The 17,645-nt window shown below is 44.2% G+C and overlaps 1 protein-coding gene across 4 annotated transcripts; it reads left to right on the top strand.

Moving 5' to 3' along the window:
- The first annotated feature begins 2,539 nt into the window (after window positions 1-2,539).
- Window positions 2,540-16,816, top strand: C21H9orf78 (chromosome 21 C9orf78 homolog). 4 transcript variants are annotated; one of them, XM_075015477.1, is made up of 10 exons: window positions 2,540-2,683; window positions 4,786-4,845; window positions 5,611-5,662; window positions 6,138-6,208; window positions 6,416-6,493; window positions 7,692-7,889; window positions 8,428-8,564; window positions 9,800-9,898; window positions 14,263-14,372; window positions 15,114-16,816. In XM_075015477.1, exons 1-9 carry the CDS (start codon window positions 2,598-2,600, stop codon window positions 14,352-14,354), a joined length of 873 nt encoding a protein of 290 aa, XP_074871578.1. In that variant the 5' UTR covers window positions 2,540-2,597; the 3' UTR covers window positions 14,355-14,372; window positions 15,114-16,816. The 4 variants fall into 4 exon arrangements, with proteins under 4 accessions (XP_074871578.1, XP_074871577.1, XP_074871580.1 ...); XM_075015476.1 differs by having other exon boundaries at window positions 14,263-16,816; XM_075015479.1 differs by having other exon boundaries at window positions 2,551-2,666; window positions 14,263-16,816.
- The last annotated feature ends 829 nt before the right edge of the window (window positions 16,817-17,645 follow it).

Genomic DNA, 17,645 nt, shown 5'->3' with positions numbered 1-17,645 from the left:
AAGACTGAGACAGTCTCAAAAATGCCTCAGGGACCTACCCTTCCAGGCCCGGTACACCAGGGGTAGGCAGGAAGGCTCAGCAAAACAGGATCCAACTGTGATGGGGCTTAGTATGAGGGGTCGGGGGATCCAGGTATGGGTTGAAAGGTATTTGGGTAGGATGTAAAAGCCTGTTTAATTAGTGAACTGGTTAAATGTCAGGTTTAACCTGTTAACCAATTGAACTAGGAGATGGCTTGAGAGGCTGCTCTAGCCCACCTAGGCTGGAGCCGGCCCCCCTGCCATGGACAGGGGCTGCTCTGGCTGGGCTGTAGCAACCCATCTCCAGCAGACTGGGGACCATGGCTGTCCCAGCTAGGCTGGAGCATCCCTGCCTGCAGCACCACAAGGGAAAATATTTTTTCAAATAATGGGATGACTCGGTAATAATAGTAATACTTTCCACTAAGCAGGCCCCATTTGATGGGACGAACGCACAAAGGAGGATGAGTTTGCACTTCTATAGGTATCTCTTACCTCAGGATCTCAAATCCTTTAGTGATAGCTCCTATATGAGTTGGTGTTATTCTCATTTTACAGATGATGAAACTGACCCATAGAAAGACTAACTGCCAGGGTCATTCAGTGATACTGTGGAAAAAGCAAGGAATGGAACCCAGGAATCAAGACTCCCAGTTCAATGTTCTAATTGCCTCTCCACACTTAACTCCCAGGTTCCATCCATTGGAAATAGTCAGCAGTCAGGGAAGAAGCCTTGAAAGTTACAATCATGCCAAACATAGCAGGGATCTCTTTTCAAGACACCCATGGTGGGTTGTAACTTGCTTAGTAAAAGGAGAGTGAACTTGGATTTTCAGCGACTTGGAAAGCATCACTAGCTCATTAATCTCAGAGAAGTTGTTGGTAACTTTCCTTTTTCTGGGAGGTAAAATTTAAATTTTAAAAGAAAAGAAGACTCAAGAAATCAAAGGAATGTCAGACAGAAAAGACCTACTGAGCCAGCTAGTGTCTTTCCCAGCCAATGCAGGACTGTTTCCGAAGGTGCACTTTCTATTGTTGTGTCTGGCCTAGTTTTAAATGCCCCCAGTAATGGAACATTATTTCTCCAGAGAGAATGACAGAGCTTTAGGAACATGAACCTATTTTTAATCCCATATAAAAATAAGTCCACTTTGTAGTGTAATTTTATTCTACGATATCCTTTGTTAAATTTCATAACATTTAATTTTCATAGGATTACAGGAGAAGGTATGTTCCAGTAGTTATGTACCAATACACCACAGTGATTCAAGACCTAATCCTTCAATAGTACTCATACAGGAAAACCCTCAAACCTCTGTAGACCCCATTGCAAAGTCAAGGCCTAAAAAAACATTCTTGATGGCGAGAGCTATCAGTTTGTGGCATAACCTCCCCATTGGTTAAGACACTGAACACTAGTCAGACCAAAAACATTACATATAAACTGTTGGAAGCTCTGGATTAGCAGTGACATAATGACAGTTTGCTCTTCTTCTTAAATTATCAAACATCTGTTCCCTAGTGCAAGATGCAACAGATTCTTCCCAAAAGCATAAACTACCCAATTCCGCCTTAAAATTACTAATGGCTATGAATCGTTTCTAAAACCTACTTCATGTAATGGACCTTTTCCTGAAGCTCCAAAACCTCTTAAAATATCAAATACATGCCACAGAGTCTTCCTAGATTATGGAAAGCAATGGGTACTATCTCTTCCTAAAACATATATAGAAATACAGCACCTAATCCTTTACTAAAACATATAATGCAGCTGACCCCAAGATGCCTAAAATTTATCATACCACTGAATCCTCGTCAAAACCTGTTTGTCTGTTATTGCCCTTTGTACTACCCTTTTGTATTTACTAGCAAAGCTTCTGGAGGCAAGGCCACATATGAATAGCTTGTGTTTGTCAAGCACCACGGGTTCCTGATCTTAGTTTGCTCCCTATGCACTACTGTACTAAAGGTATACAACAAGGAGTCCAGTGGTTCTGGAACAATTTTCTAGTAGATGCATTGAGGACCACTGAACCAAACTGCAAACCCTATATAGAATGGAAACCACCTCAAGCCAGGAGGTGCTGCAGCGCCTCTCATACCCCTAGTTCCAGCACCCGTGCCGGTGGCACCTTAAAGACTGACAGTTTTATTATGGCATAAACTGATGCCTTCCTAGCAACAGAGAAGGCGGCTGACCCCATTCCTTCTGATAGCAGTTGCTGAACTGCTACAGAAGCCTGCGATGCAGCTGAGCTGCAGCCTGTTTGCCAACCACGACCTCCTGGTCCTACCTCTCTCCCCAACAGCTCGCCGGGAAATTCCACCTCCTCCTCCTCCTCCTCCTCCTCCTCCCTCTGGACAACGGGTACCCCCGGCGCTGCTCTCTCTGCTTCTCCCTTGCTGGCCACGCCCAGTCGGCCCAGTCCTGTAGCTAGCCACACCCCCTCCTTCGCCCCTCCCTCCGGAGCAGCCCCGCCCCCGGGAGGGCACTGTGGGCAGTGCGCGTGCCGTCAGCGCGCGCCGGAAGCGCGGCCGGGTGGCTGAGGGGAGCGAAGGCCGTTGGCGGGGCCGAGATGCCGGCGGGGAAGGTTTTCCGGCGGCGGCGAGCGGACTCCGAGGGGGAGGAGGAGGAGGATGAGCAGGTGGCGGAGGAGGTCAGGTGGGTGGGAGACCGCGGCGGGGAGCAGGGGCCCCGCAGAGCAGCTGGGGAGGCGGGGCCCCTCCTGTGGCGTTGATCAGCGCGCGGGGCCCCTGGGCGGAGTCTGGCCTCGCGCGACCCCCACTTACACGGCGCTTGAAACCACTCGCCTACAGGCCCCGAGCTGGACACAGCCCTGTCCCCGCGCACAGTCCCCGCGCACGTGCGGCCTGTCCCTGCTGGGCCCTACACTTGTCCCGTAAACACATGGGGGCGTCAGCGGGGCACTTACATGTCAGCGTGGAGCAGCACGAACCAGTCACTGTCTGAAATCGTACACGTAACAAGCCGTCCTGTGGCACCTGAGAGACTAACCCCCTCATGGGGTCACGAGCGTTCCCGCCGTTTTTTAGGCGATGAAAACACGTGACCGAATGCTTTTGTTAGTCTCTGAGGTGGCCCAGGACTGCTTGTCCCCTGTAGAAGCTACAGACTAACACGGCCACCCCTCTGAAAATTTAGCGGGGATTGTTTGCGCTGGTGCTGTTATGTAGCCTGTTATAACACTAGGTAAATAGATGAGTTTGATGAACCCCCTAGAAGACCCCTCATTTATATCCATTCTATTTAGAATTTTTGGCCTATTGTACATGTTGTTGTTATTGCTCTGTTTTCTCTGTCTAATGTCTATTCAACTATAAATCCTCATGGGGAGTAATTTGCACAGAGACATTACCTACTGGAATTGCATTTTGGAGCTGGTCAAGACAATCTACAAATCCACATTGTTACGTGATACAAGTGGGAATTATGGGCCAGGATTGTTGTCATAGTTTTGGTTAAAATAATCACAGAATGAGCATGGCTTGTTTCTGTTTACTCCCTGAAAAGTAACATGGAGATTAATAGCAATGCTGATGTATCATATTGTACCATGTAAATATATGCATTCTGTTTGGCTTAGAGGTTGTTAGCATTGAACTTCCGCCAATCAAATAACACACACGTTTTTACTTCCTGATTGGCACATCAGAGATGAATGATTTTTTCCCACCCCCAGCACAATCCTCACAGCTCCCATTGACTGGTTCCAGGCCAGTGGGAACTGCCTGGACTGTGCTTGTGGGTGTGTGCAGCCTGTGGAAATTCATTGATATCTATGGACTTTCACAGGCCTTCTCCTCTGAATTCCTTCTGTTTGCTGGAACCAGCCTCTTCTCTATCCTTTCTTGCAGGATTCCCAGTTTGCCTCCATGCCTATCATATGGAATCAACCAATTTCATTAACTTGCCATCTTATTTTCAGATCAACACATTTTAATATCTTTTTTTTTTCCCCCTTGACTACTACTTTTAGTTTCTCTCTCTTTCTCCTCTTTTAACTCTGGAAATTAGTTTAGGATACATTTTCTAGGCAGGTGTTATAAGCAGTTCTTGTTATATAACGAAATTTCTCAGTGTTGAAGAGGTTCCGAATATCTACACCTCTGCATACACAGACTTACTATTTTGATGCGTATTTAGGTTTTCTCTGTCGCTGAAGCATCAATAAAACTTGATGGTTGCTCAGTTACGTAATGTTCACCTGACCATATTGCTTGCTACATGTAGCATAGGTAGGGCATTTCACAAGTTCACTGCCCCTTCTATGAAAACGCTTTATCTAAAATACCTTACTAGAGAGCATGAACTATTGATAGAAAAGCGTACCATTCAACAGATAATTCATCTGATTCAAGGACTTCCTTATTTTTTTGTGTGACAATCGTAGTTGGAGAGCTAAACAAACTGAAAATTGAAGTTGGGCTGGTCACTCAAGGCAGCATTTTTACCCTATTGTGTACAGAGACTTGGATTTGGGAGCCATCTTTTGATGCTTCCTTACTTAACAGAGGAGCTTGTACAGAAGTGACATGTTGAGAGACGTGATATAAGATTTTCCCCATTGATTCATGAAGTGGAATGTGAAACTGTCGTACATTTTCAAGAAAGAATGAGATCTGCTTAGAAAAATTGATTAAATACGCCAATGAAAAGTCTGCCCTGACAATTGAGTGAAAGCTGAAGAAAATGCCTGCCATTTTTTAAAGACCGTCCTAATAAACTAAATGTTTTTTCTCCAGATTAAAACTTGAAGAAGCAAAAGAAGTTCAGAGTCTCAGAAGACGGCCAAATGGGGTGAGGTAGGTGACACAATAAGAGGCAAGTTTCTGATTTATCTGAGGGTCTCCTGTCCCTTTCTTACCTTATGCATTCACTCATAGTTGCGAGATATTAGTGACAACAAGAATCTGACCCATGAGAGGGAGAAGACAGATAAGAGGAGATATTGGGGATAGGTGCCGTAATTTTAACAGACTTCATTGTGAAGCAACGTTTGACAGCATAATTACAACCTTAAACAATTAGAATAAGATCAGAGTTCACTATTAATATGCCGTATATTGCTAACTAACCATATCATATGGACAGTTTTTATCTCCCAGAGTAGTAACATTTTGGAGAGCGGGGGAGATCTCAGTATCTTACGCTCCTCAATCTAGTGTATGGCTTATAAATTGAGATTTATAAAACAAGTCTCTCCTGTTATTATTTCATTTTCTTCCATAAGCCTTTTGATGGAAAGAAGTGTTGTGTAGTGGCTGAGAGTTCTGTTCCTAACTCTGATAATTCACTGCATGACCTAGGTCAAGTGATTTATCCATCTGACTCATTTTACTCATCTGTAAAATGGGGATAATAGTTCCCTAGTGTTTAAGAGTAATATATGGATTAATTATGTAGTACTAGCAAAGCGCTTTGAAATCTTCAGGTAGAAAGTGTTAGAGGAAAGCAAATAAGAAGAGTATTTTTTCTAATAAATTACCTTGCCGGGTAGTCAGCACCAGAAGTACGGTGCACTGCTTCTCTATTAATTTAGATTGTCTTTTGTGTGTGTGTTTTGCTAGTGCTGCAGGTCTGCTCATTGGGGAGAAATTGCAAGAAGAGACAACATTGGTGGTAAGTTCTGAATATTTTCATTGCTGAGCTGCTGGTTCGTATCAGTACAAAAGCATCTGCTCTGGCCAATAGCTGTCTTTGAAAGTCAAGTTCCAGGAAATGACTTGCATTAATGAAGGCAGTGTAAGATGCAGCTTCATACGATAGAAAAATCATAGGCATTTTTGCACAGTTGATGGAAGCGTAGAGTTTTCAAGAAAGTAAACCTGAGGATGATATAAACCTAGGCAGCAGCTTTGTGCTAACTACTTTTTAATAATAAGTTGTTCTTTAGAGTCTTAAAGACTAACAAATATGTATGGCATAAGCTTTCATGGGCTGCAGCCCACTTTGTCAGATGCATGAAGTGGGCTCCAGCCCAGAAAAGCTTACACGCATTTTTTGAGTGTATCTTTACGGCACCAGAGGACTCTTCATTCTTTTTACTGAAAGACAAACACGATTACTCCTCTCATACATATTTTTTGTCTGTCAGGATGATCCCTTTAAGATAAAAGTTGGTGGGATGGTGGACATGAAGAAGCTGAAAGAACGTGGCAAGGACAGGTAGGTGTGTGGGAGGCTCAGTCTTGGAAAACGCTCTCTTGAACATTACTGAATCTGCAGCAGTTAACAGCACCAAAAGGCTTTAATTTGTTGGAGAAAACAGGCTAAATACTCCAGGTTTTGTGTGGTTTTGAAGGCTTTATTTAATGCAGTCTGGTCGGTTACATCTTAGACTGTCAAGTTGTTTAAAATTATTATTCTGTTTAGGATTAATGAAGAGGAGGATCTCAATCTGGGAACCTCTTTCTCAGCAGAAACCAACAGGCGGGATGAGGATGCAGACATGTAAGTGTTTGCTTTGTTATAGTTGTTGCGCTCTGATTCACTGTGCTAGATAGGGTATCTCAGGTGTCCTCCCTGAAAATGAAGAAGAGCTTCCAAATTTACATTGAAATGGCTGCTTGATCATTCACTTCTGGACCCCAACGTGGTCTGGTGGTTAGAGATAGGGATTTTAATGTTTAACCTGTAAGCCTCATCCTAAAAGGATTAGTCTTATTGGTTACAGCAGCAGTGTCCAAAAGAAATTCAAAGATTGCTACGCCCGTAGTTGTCATCTTTCCACATTCACCACATTTCTCCTCCCCTCCCCGGCTCTAAATAAATGCCCTCCCTCAGATCCAGGCACCCCCAGCCCCACTGCTATCCCCCTGCTTTTTAATTAATTGCTAGCAACTCACCGGGGCCACCGCCGTGCGCTTCTCCCACCAAGCAGTAGGGCGCATGCACGGAGCAGGCAGATAGCACTCCCCATGTGCAGCTCTCTGGAGGAGCCTCATTTAAAGGCTCCAAGAGCTGCATTCACCACAATGTAGCGTCCTATTTGCTGCAAATGGTCAGTGGTGAGCATATTGGACACACCAGGTTACAGTTACCTGGTGGGGGTTGGAGCATCCCTTATCTGTGAGGGCCCTGCATGAGAGCACCATGGGTGAAGGGCATTCCAGCACAGCTGGAGCAGCCTTTTTCCATTGTGGGCCTGGCCAGGGAGTACCATGTGTAGGGGGCTCTCCAACTGGGCCAGAGCAGTCCTAGTGTGAAGTGGCCTGGGGCTTGCCGTAGGCCAGGGCTCTCCAACCCCACAAGAACAGGTTCTTTCTGTGGAAGGGGTGCTCCAGCCTAGCTGTGTTGGAGCAGCCCTTTTGGCCATCCCCATCCCATTTAATCAGTTAACTAATTAAACAGTATTTTGCATCCCTAGTTAGTCTGTCGTTCTGGCCAGGCAGATGGTCCATAGGCACTGTTGACAGAATACTCCATGGGTTGGTAAAGGACTTATTGTAGGGAGAATTTGATTAGTTTCCTGTACAAGGTAGCAGATCTCTTGCTTCCCAGTGTGTCTAATAGCTGAGTGACATCAAAGAAATCATTCATCCCTCCTTCCTACCTGCTGGGATAGTGACGTAGCTGTGGTCAGTGGCACTGGAGGGGTGTGCAAGAAATAGAACTTAAAGCCAAGTATCCCTGGTGCACTGCTATTCAGGATGAAGTACATCGAGACAGAGCTGAAGAAGAGGAAGGGGATTGTAGAAAGTGAGGAGCAGAAGGTGAAGCTGAAGAATGCCGAGGACTGTCTGTACGAGCTGCCTGAGAGCATCCGTGTCTCTTCTGCCAAGAAGACTGAAGAGATGCTGTCCAATCAGATGCTGAGTGGTATTCCTGAAGTTGACTTGGGAATAGAGTATGTGGTTCACTGTTCAATTATTTATCGTTTGAATTCTCCTGGTGATCCCTGCAGGTCATGTCTGAGGCAAGCCTATTGATAGGAAAGTGCCGAGGTAACTTACACTGCCCTTCCTACGCTCCAAGAGGAGTGACAGTCTCTTTGTTGTGTGTTTGTACCACACCAAGCGCAGTGGGACCCTGGTCAGTGGCTAGGGTGTCTTACGCACTGTGGTAATACTCAGTGTAATAGAAGTGTTCACTCTTCAGTTATGCAGTGCAGCATCTTCCAGTAGTCTTGGCTCATACCAGGCACTAAGACAGTGTGAGCTTTTGAGGGATGTGAGGGCCCACTCCATCCTTGGAATGCAGCACGCCTGTACCACATTGCCAGTCAAAGACAATGGCAGTTACCGCCCCACCCATGTGAAACTTCCTGTTCACTCATTCTCAGATAAAACTGCTCTTCTGTGTATTTTGGTATGTGGAGCCCCCAAGGCCTTTTTCTCTCTGTATCACATAAATAAGCATCTTCCTCGTTGTTTTTTTCCCTTCAGCGCCAAAATAAAAAACATTATCTTTACTGAGGATGCCAAGGCAAGGCTGCTGGCTGAGCAGCAAAACAAAAAGAAAGACAGTGAAACCTCCTTTGTTCCTACAAACATGGCTGTGAACTATGTCCAGCACAACAGATGTAAGTACGATGGAAACATTTGACTGTCCTTTCCAGTCTTACAATTCTGTTTCATTTAGTCCAGCCCTTGCACTGAGGCAGGACTGAGTACACCTAGACCATCCCTGCTTGGTTTGTCTAATTGTGTAACTCTCTAGCCCCAGGTTTGGGCAGTTGCTCTACTAATTAGAGGCAGTAAGCATAGGTGTGGAAAATAAGTGATACAAGCAGAATTTATTAATTCACATCTTCAACCTTAAGCACTGTTTGACTTTCACGTTCTGGGGTTCCTACACGGACATCATCTGGCTACCCTAATCTTTCCCTTCACACAGCAAGACTGAAGGTAGAGCATGTTATTCATCTTTCCACTTGTGAACACCCAGTTGACTGAGACCCATAAATTACATCTTGGTTGTGTGATAAAAAATCCACTCAATGTACAGCATCAGTCAAAAAAGCAAACAGAATGTTAGAAATCATGAAGAAAAGATTAGATAAGAAGACAGAAAATATCATATTGCCACTATATAAATCCATGGTAGGCCCATTTCTTGAATACTGTGTGCAGATGTGTTCACCCCATCTCAAAAATGGCGTCTTGGAATTGGAAAAGGTTCAGAAAAGGGCAACAAATTATTTTGGGGGTATGGAATGGCTTCTGTATCAGGAGAAATTAATCAGACGGGGACTTGGAAAAGAGATAACTAGAGGGATATGATTGAAACCCATAAAATCATGACTGGTGTAGATAAGGGAGTGCTATTTACTCCTCATAACACAAGAGCTAGAAGGCAACAAATTAAATGAATAGGAGGCAGGTTTAAAACCAACACAAAAGGATTTTTTTCAAACAATGTGGGGTCAGCCTGTAGAATTCTTTGAAAATTTTAAGGTCGTGTCTATAACAGAGTTTAAAAAAAAAAACAAACAAAAAAACTAAAGTTCACTGAGGATAAGTCCATCAGTGGCTATTAGCCATGATGGGCCGGGGTGGTGTCCCTAACCTCTGTTTGGCAGAAGATAGGAATTAGTGAGAGGTAACAAATCATCTGATTAACTCTTCTGTTCAGTCCCTCTGTGACAACTGGTACTGGCCACTGTTGGGAAAACAGGATACCAGAATAGATGGTCTGACCCGTTATGGTTTATTCTTATGACCTCTTGAGAGCTCTTCCAGCCGTACATGTCTGTGACTCTTCATCTAAACAACGCTGCTCTCTAAAATTCATTATTTGGTGTCTGTCTCTTCACAGTCTATCATGAGGAACTGAATGCACCAGTGAGGAGGAATAAGGAAGAACCAAAAGCCCGTCCACTGAGAGTGGGGGATACGGAGAAGCCAGAACCGGAGCGTGAGTACTAAACACAAAGCATGGGCAGCTTGTTGGTTGTATCATGTCTTCTATATCCATGATCCATGAACAGATACGACCTTCTCTAGCTCTCTAAGGCACGGATGGGCAAAACAAGGCACACAGGCTGGATTCAGCCGATCAAGCATTTGGATCCAGCCTCCCATAATACTCTGAGCCAATGCTCTGAGGCCCAGTGGGACCCTTGGGCATGCTCCCTGCCTGCTGCAGCTCCACATGCTCAATTGGCCAGCTGCTAGGGCCAGTGTATGAGTCTCTGTGCAGAGCACACCCATTAGGAGGGCCTCTCTGGGCACTGCTCCCACCACCAGCACAATCCTCACAGCTCCCATTGACCAGTTCCCAGCCAATGGGAACTGCCTGGGCTGTGTTTGTGGATGGGTGCAGCCTGCAGAAACCTGCCTTCCCGCAAGGGTGCACCACTCAGAAAGCACATGCTGGTCTCAGCAGCTGGCCACTTGGAGTAGCATGTGGGGGCATGGTAGCCAGGGAGTCTGCCTGAGGATCCCACTGGGCTACTGACTGGGAGGTGCCTAGATAAGCGCCTCTTGGCCAGACTCTACCTGGCACCCTGTCCTCCCGCACACTCCAACTGTGGTTACAACCCAAACCCACTGAACCCTCCCCTAGGTTACAACCCAAACCCACTGAACCCTCCTTTGCTGGCCCAATCACAACTCCCTCCAAGACTCTGCATTCCTCCAGGTCAGAATCCTGTTTGCACCCAAACCCTGCACCCCGCCTCATCCACCCTAATCCCCTGCCCCAGGTCACAACCGCTTCTTTCGCCCAAACTCCCTCAGAGACCCCACCCACATCCACTCCTGCACCCAGTCCCCAAACAGAGTTCCCTCCTGTACCCAACTTCTGTCCAAGACCCAGCACCCCTCTATTAATATCCCAGAAAAGTGTGGACTCTGACCACTTATCAAATTCTTGGCGGTCCCCCACCATCAAACATTCTTGCCCACCATGTCCCAGGACAGGAGATGCTGGTGATAATTGTCAATGGCCTATACTCCACGATGTAGGAGTGGAAGAGACTTACTACTACCTGCTTTAAAGCATGGTGTCCTGAGCTGATGGGTAGGATTTGTAGAGTGGTTTGCCTTTGATCTTCAATGGCAAGGTGATGCCTGTGCAATTCTAGAGTTGCTCCCTGCTGGACATGTCATGAAGCAACCTGGATGGATGATGTCTCTCCTGCTATCTCCCATCATAGATGAAGGGTCAGGATCACAAGTAGAAATTACCCATTGACTAATGGTGTGTAGCCAAGCATGGGACAGAAGGCTATCAGTCTCTGCTCAGATTAGGTCTAAGGCTAGAGTAATTGGGGGTGGGGAGATGACGATGAAGGTGGAAATTTTAGGTGTATTGTGAAATGCTGTTTTGGAAGGAATTGGGGACAGGGAGAAATAGGATTTAGATGAACAAAGAAGCCAGTCTGAAGAATACTGGCATTGTTCATGGCTTGAGTGTAAAATAGCAGGAATACTGCAGACTGAGTGGTGTAAGGCAGGGTGAAGGATGACAATGTTTCCTTGCAGTATCTGTTAGCCGGTGGCCGGGTAATGTGCGGTGAGGTACTCCCCTGGGTCCTAAACAACCCAGTTTTTTACTGTTAGAGCAGGCAGCTCCTAGCACACTCTCCCATGGCCAGGCTGTAGTAACCAAACGGTTAAAGTTCTTTTTGTTGTGCCGGCTGTGTTGCAGTGACAAAAGGGTTAACAAAATGGTTAGGCTTGGATCTTAACTAGTTACAAGTTTATTTAAGCTACAGTTATAAGCGTGCGGTTACAAAAGGCTATTGTTTACTTCTTATATGCTAGCAAAGTACAGGTGTTAACAAGTTACGTTACAATCCAATACAAAGATATCTGTTACCATCTAACACAATGATATCTTGGCACTAGTTACAGAGCTCTAATTCTTTAGCTGTGCACAAAAAAATGTCAGAGACCTAGCATGGGTGTATCTTACCCTCTCTGCGTCTCTCGATACCAGCGTAGCCAAGCCGGATCGGTCACTCAATTCCGCGGAAAGACGAATACGAGGTTGGGCGTCCCCAGTAGTGGACCTCGGGAGGCAATCACCTGACCCGACCAGCAGGAAGTTGGTGGAATGCATTCAAAGTTAGAGTTCTGCTGGACCCATCTTTTATACCCCTTTTGGGTTACGTATTCTCTTTCTTATCTATGGTGCCAGATCATACTGGTCTGTCTTTGTGACTCCAGTTTGTTACAAGGGCATTTCTACTTAGTTTGCACTTGTAAGACAAGAGATAAACAATTTAGGAGTACAGGACATTCTTTTGTGCGGGCGGGGCACGTCCCCTTCTGGGTGATTGTGTGTGTGCATCATATTGACCAATGCCAGCTGGGGTGATTTCTGAGGGTTCCCCCCCCTCTTGTTGACAGTCTGGCCTGTTAGCCTTCTAGCTGTACTTTCTGCTTCTCAGGGTCATGATAAGCTAGCATATCTGGGCCTCAATGAGGGCATCAAAGACTGTTGTCAGCAGCCGTTTCCGTGCCCTGTGTGCTCCTCGGTGTGGGGGGGCAATGAGCAAGCTGGCTTGTAAGGGGGAGACTCTGTCTGGCTACATTCCACCCCCTGATGCACCACACTACATCCCAGAACGCAAGGTGGCGGTGATGCCAGCACCTTTTGCCCTCCTTGGGGGAAGTCTAAAAGTGCCCAATGATCCGATCAGTATGTGGGGAATCGCGGAACTGGCTAGGATCACTTGTCAGCTCCATGTATCGGATTTGCGTGGAGGAGATAGCCGCATCAATTAGTCTCCTAACGATGCACAGTGTTATACAAGACACAACTACTATGACAAGAACAATCAAAATAGTGGTTACAATAGAATGCAAGAATGGAGTAAGAGAAAATTCTAATTGTTGAGCTAACCATTTTAACCATGAGATAGTTACAGCATGTAAGATTTTAACTGCATCTTTGATGGCAGATACATCCTGTTTAATCTGTTCTGAGTGTTTACCTAAAAGTGGCAAGATTGGTTAATTACAGCACAAACTCCTCCTTGTTGGGCCAGTACTACATACTTTGAGACCCACCCATCCCTTGCTGACACTCAGACAGAGAACAATTAGACAGGAAGGCAGATGAGAATTATGGTCTAATCCAGAAAGTTCAAACCAGTTACTTCTACCCACACCAGCTTGGCTGGGAGGACGGGACAAAAGGGCCCAGCTTAACCTTGGAACTTCCTCGCACACGATGGCTTCCACTCCAAGGAATTACAAGCAAGACACTCAGTGCCGCAAAAGTTTAAACCGGTTACCTCTACCCACACCAGCTTGGCTAGGAGGACGGGACAGAAGGGCCCAGCTTAACCTTGGAGCTTCCTCGCACGCAATGGCTTCCACTCCAAGGAATTACAAGCAAGACATTCAGTTCCACCCTCCCAGCACCCGGGACGACAAGGTTGTCAGGGACCAAATCCCAGCAAGCCTCATCCCGTTACAGGGTACAATAACAAAACCAGAACCAGAACTTCCCACCAATCATTCAGGTTCAGAGGGACAAACTTAATTCCCAATGTGGTAGAGGAGTTCAGCAGGGTACACATCCAGCAATCCGTGGCACCAGCGGTGGAGACGATGGACTGGATGGCATTCCTGAGGGGATGCTTAGGCGTGGCAAAGGTCAGCGAGGTTGTCAGGAAGATGACGAGGAGTTGAGGTGCCATGCTGTCATCTGGGTTGAAGGTAGCTACAACACAACTAGGCCTATAGCAATTACTAAGAGTCTTATTAGTATTAATATGGCATCTAGCAGCATGCATATATTATATACATTAAAGTTCTTTGGTGTGTACTGATGTTACAGGTGGTCATTGCCTTGCTTCCTCCCAGGGAGGTGTGTATTCCAGGTGGTTCCTTCTTTTCTGGAGAGAAAACACAAGGTCAGCCAGTCTTGGATGTGATCCAAGCCTTGGTAGTGGTTATTGGTTCCCTTTTAGAGTCTAAAGCAGTCTACACCCCCACCTTTGTATGAGTGCAGTACATGAGTCTGTGTTCCCAGGCTAGGGTGTTTAATTACAACAGTATCTCCAGGATTAGATTTGGAGTCCTTGAGTGGCGCAACCGAAGTTTGAGGAATTTTTCCCTGTAGGGAAGAATCCTCTGCTGATTGGACTGCCCGTAGGGGTCTGTCAGTTGTTCAGTCTCTGTACAACCTCATCCAGCCTGTTTCCCCAAGTGCCATCTGTGGGCTTCAGGTGGCTTTTTTAACAGCCCATTCCAGTGCTCACCTATGCCTATCTATTAATTTAAGAATAAGAAATAAAGGCTTCCTCTCTTTCTTCTTCCAAGGGTCTCCTCCAAATCGCAAGCGTCCACCCAATGAGAAAGCAACAGATGACTACCACTATGAGAAATTCAAGAAGATGAACAGGCGATACTGAAATCTGCCCAGCAGAATGGTATGGACTGAACATTTTGCTGGAGCTTTTAAGTGCAAGATATTGTGTAAATAACTCTTAAAGAGGGTGGGATTGCTTTCCATAGGTTTTAACATTAACCCTCGAGACTTTTCTTACTGTAAACTTGTAGTAAATTAGTCAGCATGGTGATTGTGAAATCTCCCTTCCCTGTGGTGAATTGTATATAACTTATTTTGTTATAAAACTTTCTTTGTAAGTATGCTGATTTCCTTTTTTGACATTTATTTTAGTGTAAAGTTAGCCTTGTTCGTAGATTTTTTTTTCTACTTTTTAAGAAAAAACCAAAAAACAAAAACCTTGTTAAAGACAAAAATGCTTTTGGCCTGTAAACATGCAGTGAAGGTATAAGGCTGGTTTGACAGATTGAGGTTCCAAAGTGACTTCATATAAAGGCACTTCCTGTTAGTTCCAAAGGGCATGCATTTTGTACAGTACGTGCGTCTGAGATACTGCAGGAATTTGTGCAGTACACAGCAGTATTCAACTTCTTTTCTGGTTATAGTGGACACCATATAAGATCTTGAAAGTGTTTTACTCTGCATGGATTGCATATCACAGGATTTCTTATCTTCGATGTAGGGAAATTCGTCAGTTGCTGTAGGTGCCTGAGGAGTGAATGTTTTGAGATTTTTTTTTAATGTTTAACCCCATTGTGTGAGTGTTTTTTTCCCCTCGCTATGAATTTTTTTCCACAGCAATGGGTTTTTCATTTTATTTCAGTTGCTGAAAAATCTTTAAATATTACTATTTTGAGAGTGGGAGGAATCTAATTTCCAACATTTTGAGGTAAGGCTGAATGTAGGAGTTTGTATGAGAGAGCCAAATAAATTGAAAGCGAGCACCAGCTATATATTTCCAAAAACTCTGTGTAAAATAGGTTGAGAAATGGAGTTTTAACTTTTTAAAAAATAAAAGTTTTATTATCCATGAAATTCTGTACTTTCAGTAATATGAACGCTAGGTACATCCTCTGCTGTGTGTAATGAAGTCTTGGATGTACTTAAAACAAATACTATTGTAAAATTGTCTGTCAAAATGATTAAATTATTGAATCAGAACAAGGACCAGCAGCTGTTGTTGTGAGAGTTGGGATCAAGAGCCAGCTCACGTCCAGTGCTTCAGTGATCGTCTGTAACCAGTCTTGTTGGGGGCTTTCATGAATCCTCTCTAGCATGTCAACCACACTTTTAGAATTAATTTTCACTGTTGTATATTTCAAACAGTTGATTTGCCTGCCTGTCTGTAATACTAAAGATACTGGTATGGTCAGGTGTTTGATAATTGCATATAGGCTTTCATCTGCTCCAGATAATCTTCATGCTGCTGTCGGCCAAAGTAACACCTGAACGTTGTGCCTAGCTGAAAGCTGTTTGGCCTGGTCCAAATGAGTTGGATGTTGCTGGCCCTGTTGTTAGTGTGGGTATGCTGAGAGCAGAGACAGTGTGGTTATTGGCAATATCAGTTTTTAAAAAAAAAAAAAAGCCAATGATGCACTGAGACACTCCCATCTCACCTATAAGAATTGCTGTCCTCAGTCCTGTTATACTGGCACCTTTCAAATAAAATTAATACAAAACAAAAATGTAAATTTTGTGTTAAATGGGAGGGGAAAATAATAGAATTTTCCTCAAATTGTTAAAATCTAGTATGAAAATTGTTAGAGAGGCAATATTGTCTGGCGCTTCAAATATTGGACTGAGGATACATTTACATTGCCCACAGCAGTCAGTCTTAGCTCCCAGACTGCCAGACTTGGGCTTGTGCTATGGCACTAAAAATAGCTGTTTACATGTTTGGGCTCAGGCTCAATCTTAGGGCTCAAGCTGCAGCTTGATCCTAGATACCTGTACCACTATTTTTGGCACTATAGCACAAGCCCTTGCAAACCTGTCAACCAAATCTTTGAGATTCACTGTGGAGGACTGCCACTCACTGTGCAGACATACCTGGAAAGTACAGATACCATTGTCCATGATTCTTCCACTTACAGACTCTCTGTAATCTGGAAGATGATGTTTAATGCCTCTGTGTGTCTTTGCTTAATGTCATCTGTAAAATGGGGAAAGTGATTCTTTTAAGTGATTTTGGTCTCCAGGATGAAAAATGCTGTGATCATGGAACAGTTCATCTAATATTTGATTATTTTTGTTGTTCTCAGAACTGTACTCAGTATTTTGCTTCGACATAATGGGTGGCAACTTCCTGCACCATTTAAAAATATGACCAGTCATAAATCTGAAAAGGCATCTTAAGTGCTCTTATGTATATATTAAATGCATAGTAAATAGAGATTTACAGTAGGGCATGGTCTAGCAGTTAGAGTATGCATAAATAGCATAGTGATTTCAAATATTTAAATTATCTTTTCCTCAAAGGATGGCATAAGAAATGTTGACCTATTAAACTAAAAACATTACTCCAGACGTCTGAGTTACAATTTTGAGGTTAGCCACTTTTACATATTTATAGCAGGGGAAAAGGGTGGGAGGAAAGAGTTGGCTTTTCAGTGAGTTACATTCTTGCATTTGATGTAAATCATGTTTGATTGTCTGGTAAACAAAAATGTGTGAATTCAAAGGTATCCAGTTTATTTTCATGATGCTCAAGACTATTTTAATCCAGGGATCAACAATGCATTGATATGTAAAATTACCTGATTTAGAAAGCATGAAACTGTTGCGCAAATTAACAATGAAATAGGAGGAAGAATAATGAATCAGTCTTGTTGAAAGCAGTGCCAATATAGTGTTCATTTTTTAGTATGAGCAGATATAAAAGTGCTTTGATCAGGAAGCAGTGACTTAGAGGAGACAGAACAAAACCATTTATTAATTACTCTTTTCAAAGGGGGTGAGTTAGAGGACTTATATAACAGGCTTGCCCCCCCCCCCCCCCTTCTGCTTCTCCATGTTTTCATTCTAAATAGAAATGACAAGGAATCTATTGCCACCTTAAAAATTAACAATTGGATTATAGCATAACCTTTTGTGAGTTGTAATTCACTTCATCAGATGCATGAAGTGAAAGAAAAAGAAAGATTGTAGGAATACAGAAATGGGAGTAAAACCAACAAGGCTGGTGGCACTTCAACCAATATACCCTAATAAATTGGTTAGTCTTTAAAATGCCACTGGACGACTTGTTCTTTTTGCTGAAACAAAGTGATGTGGCTACCCCTCGCTGCAACCAGACAGGGCAAGGGTAAATCAGAGCTAATTCAATCGGGTAGATGTGGATAAGAAGGCAAGAATC

This window comes from Carettochelys insculpta, chromosome 21 (assembly GCF_033958435.1).
Source record: "Carettochelys insculpta isolate YL-2023 chromosome 21, ASM3395843v1, whole genome shotgun sequence".
Classification (NCBI taxonomy): domain Eukaryota; kingdom Metazoa; phylum Chordata; order Testudines; family Carettochelyidae; genus Carettochelys; species Carettochelys insculpta.
Note: the sequence above shows the minus strand (reverse complement) of the source record. Positions and strands in the feature narration are given on the sequence as shown.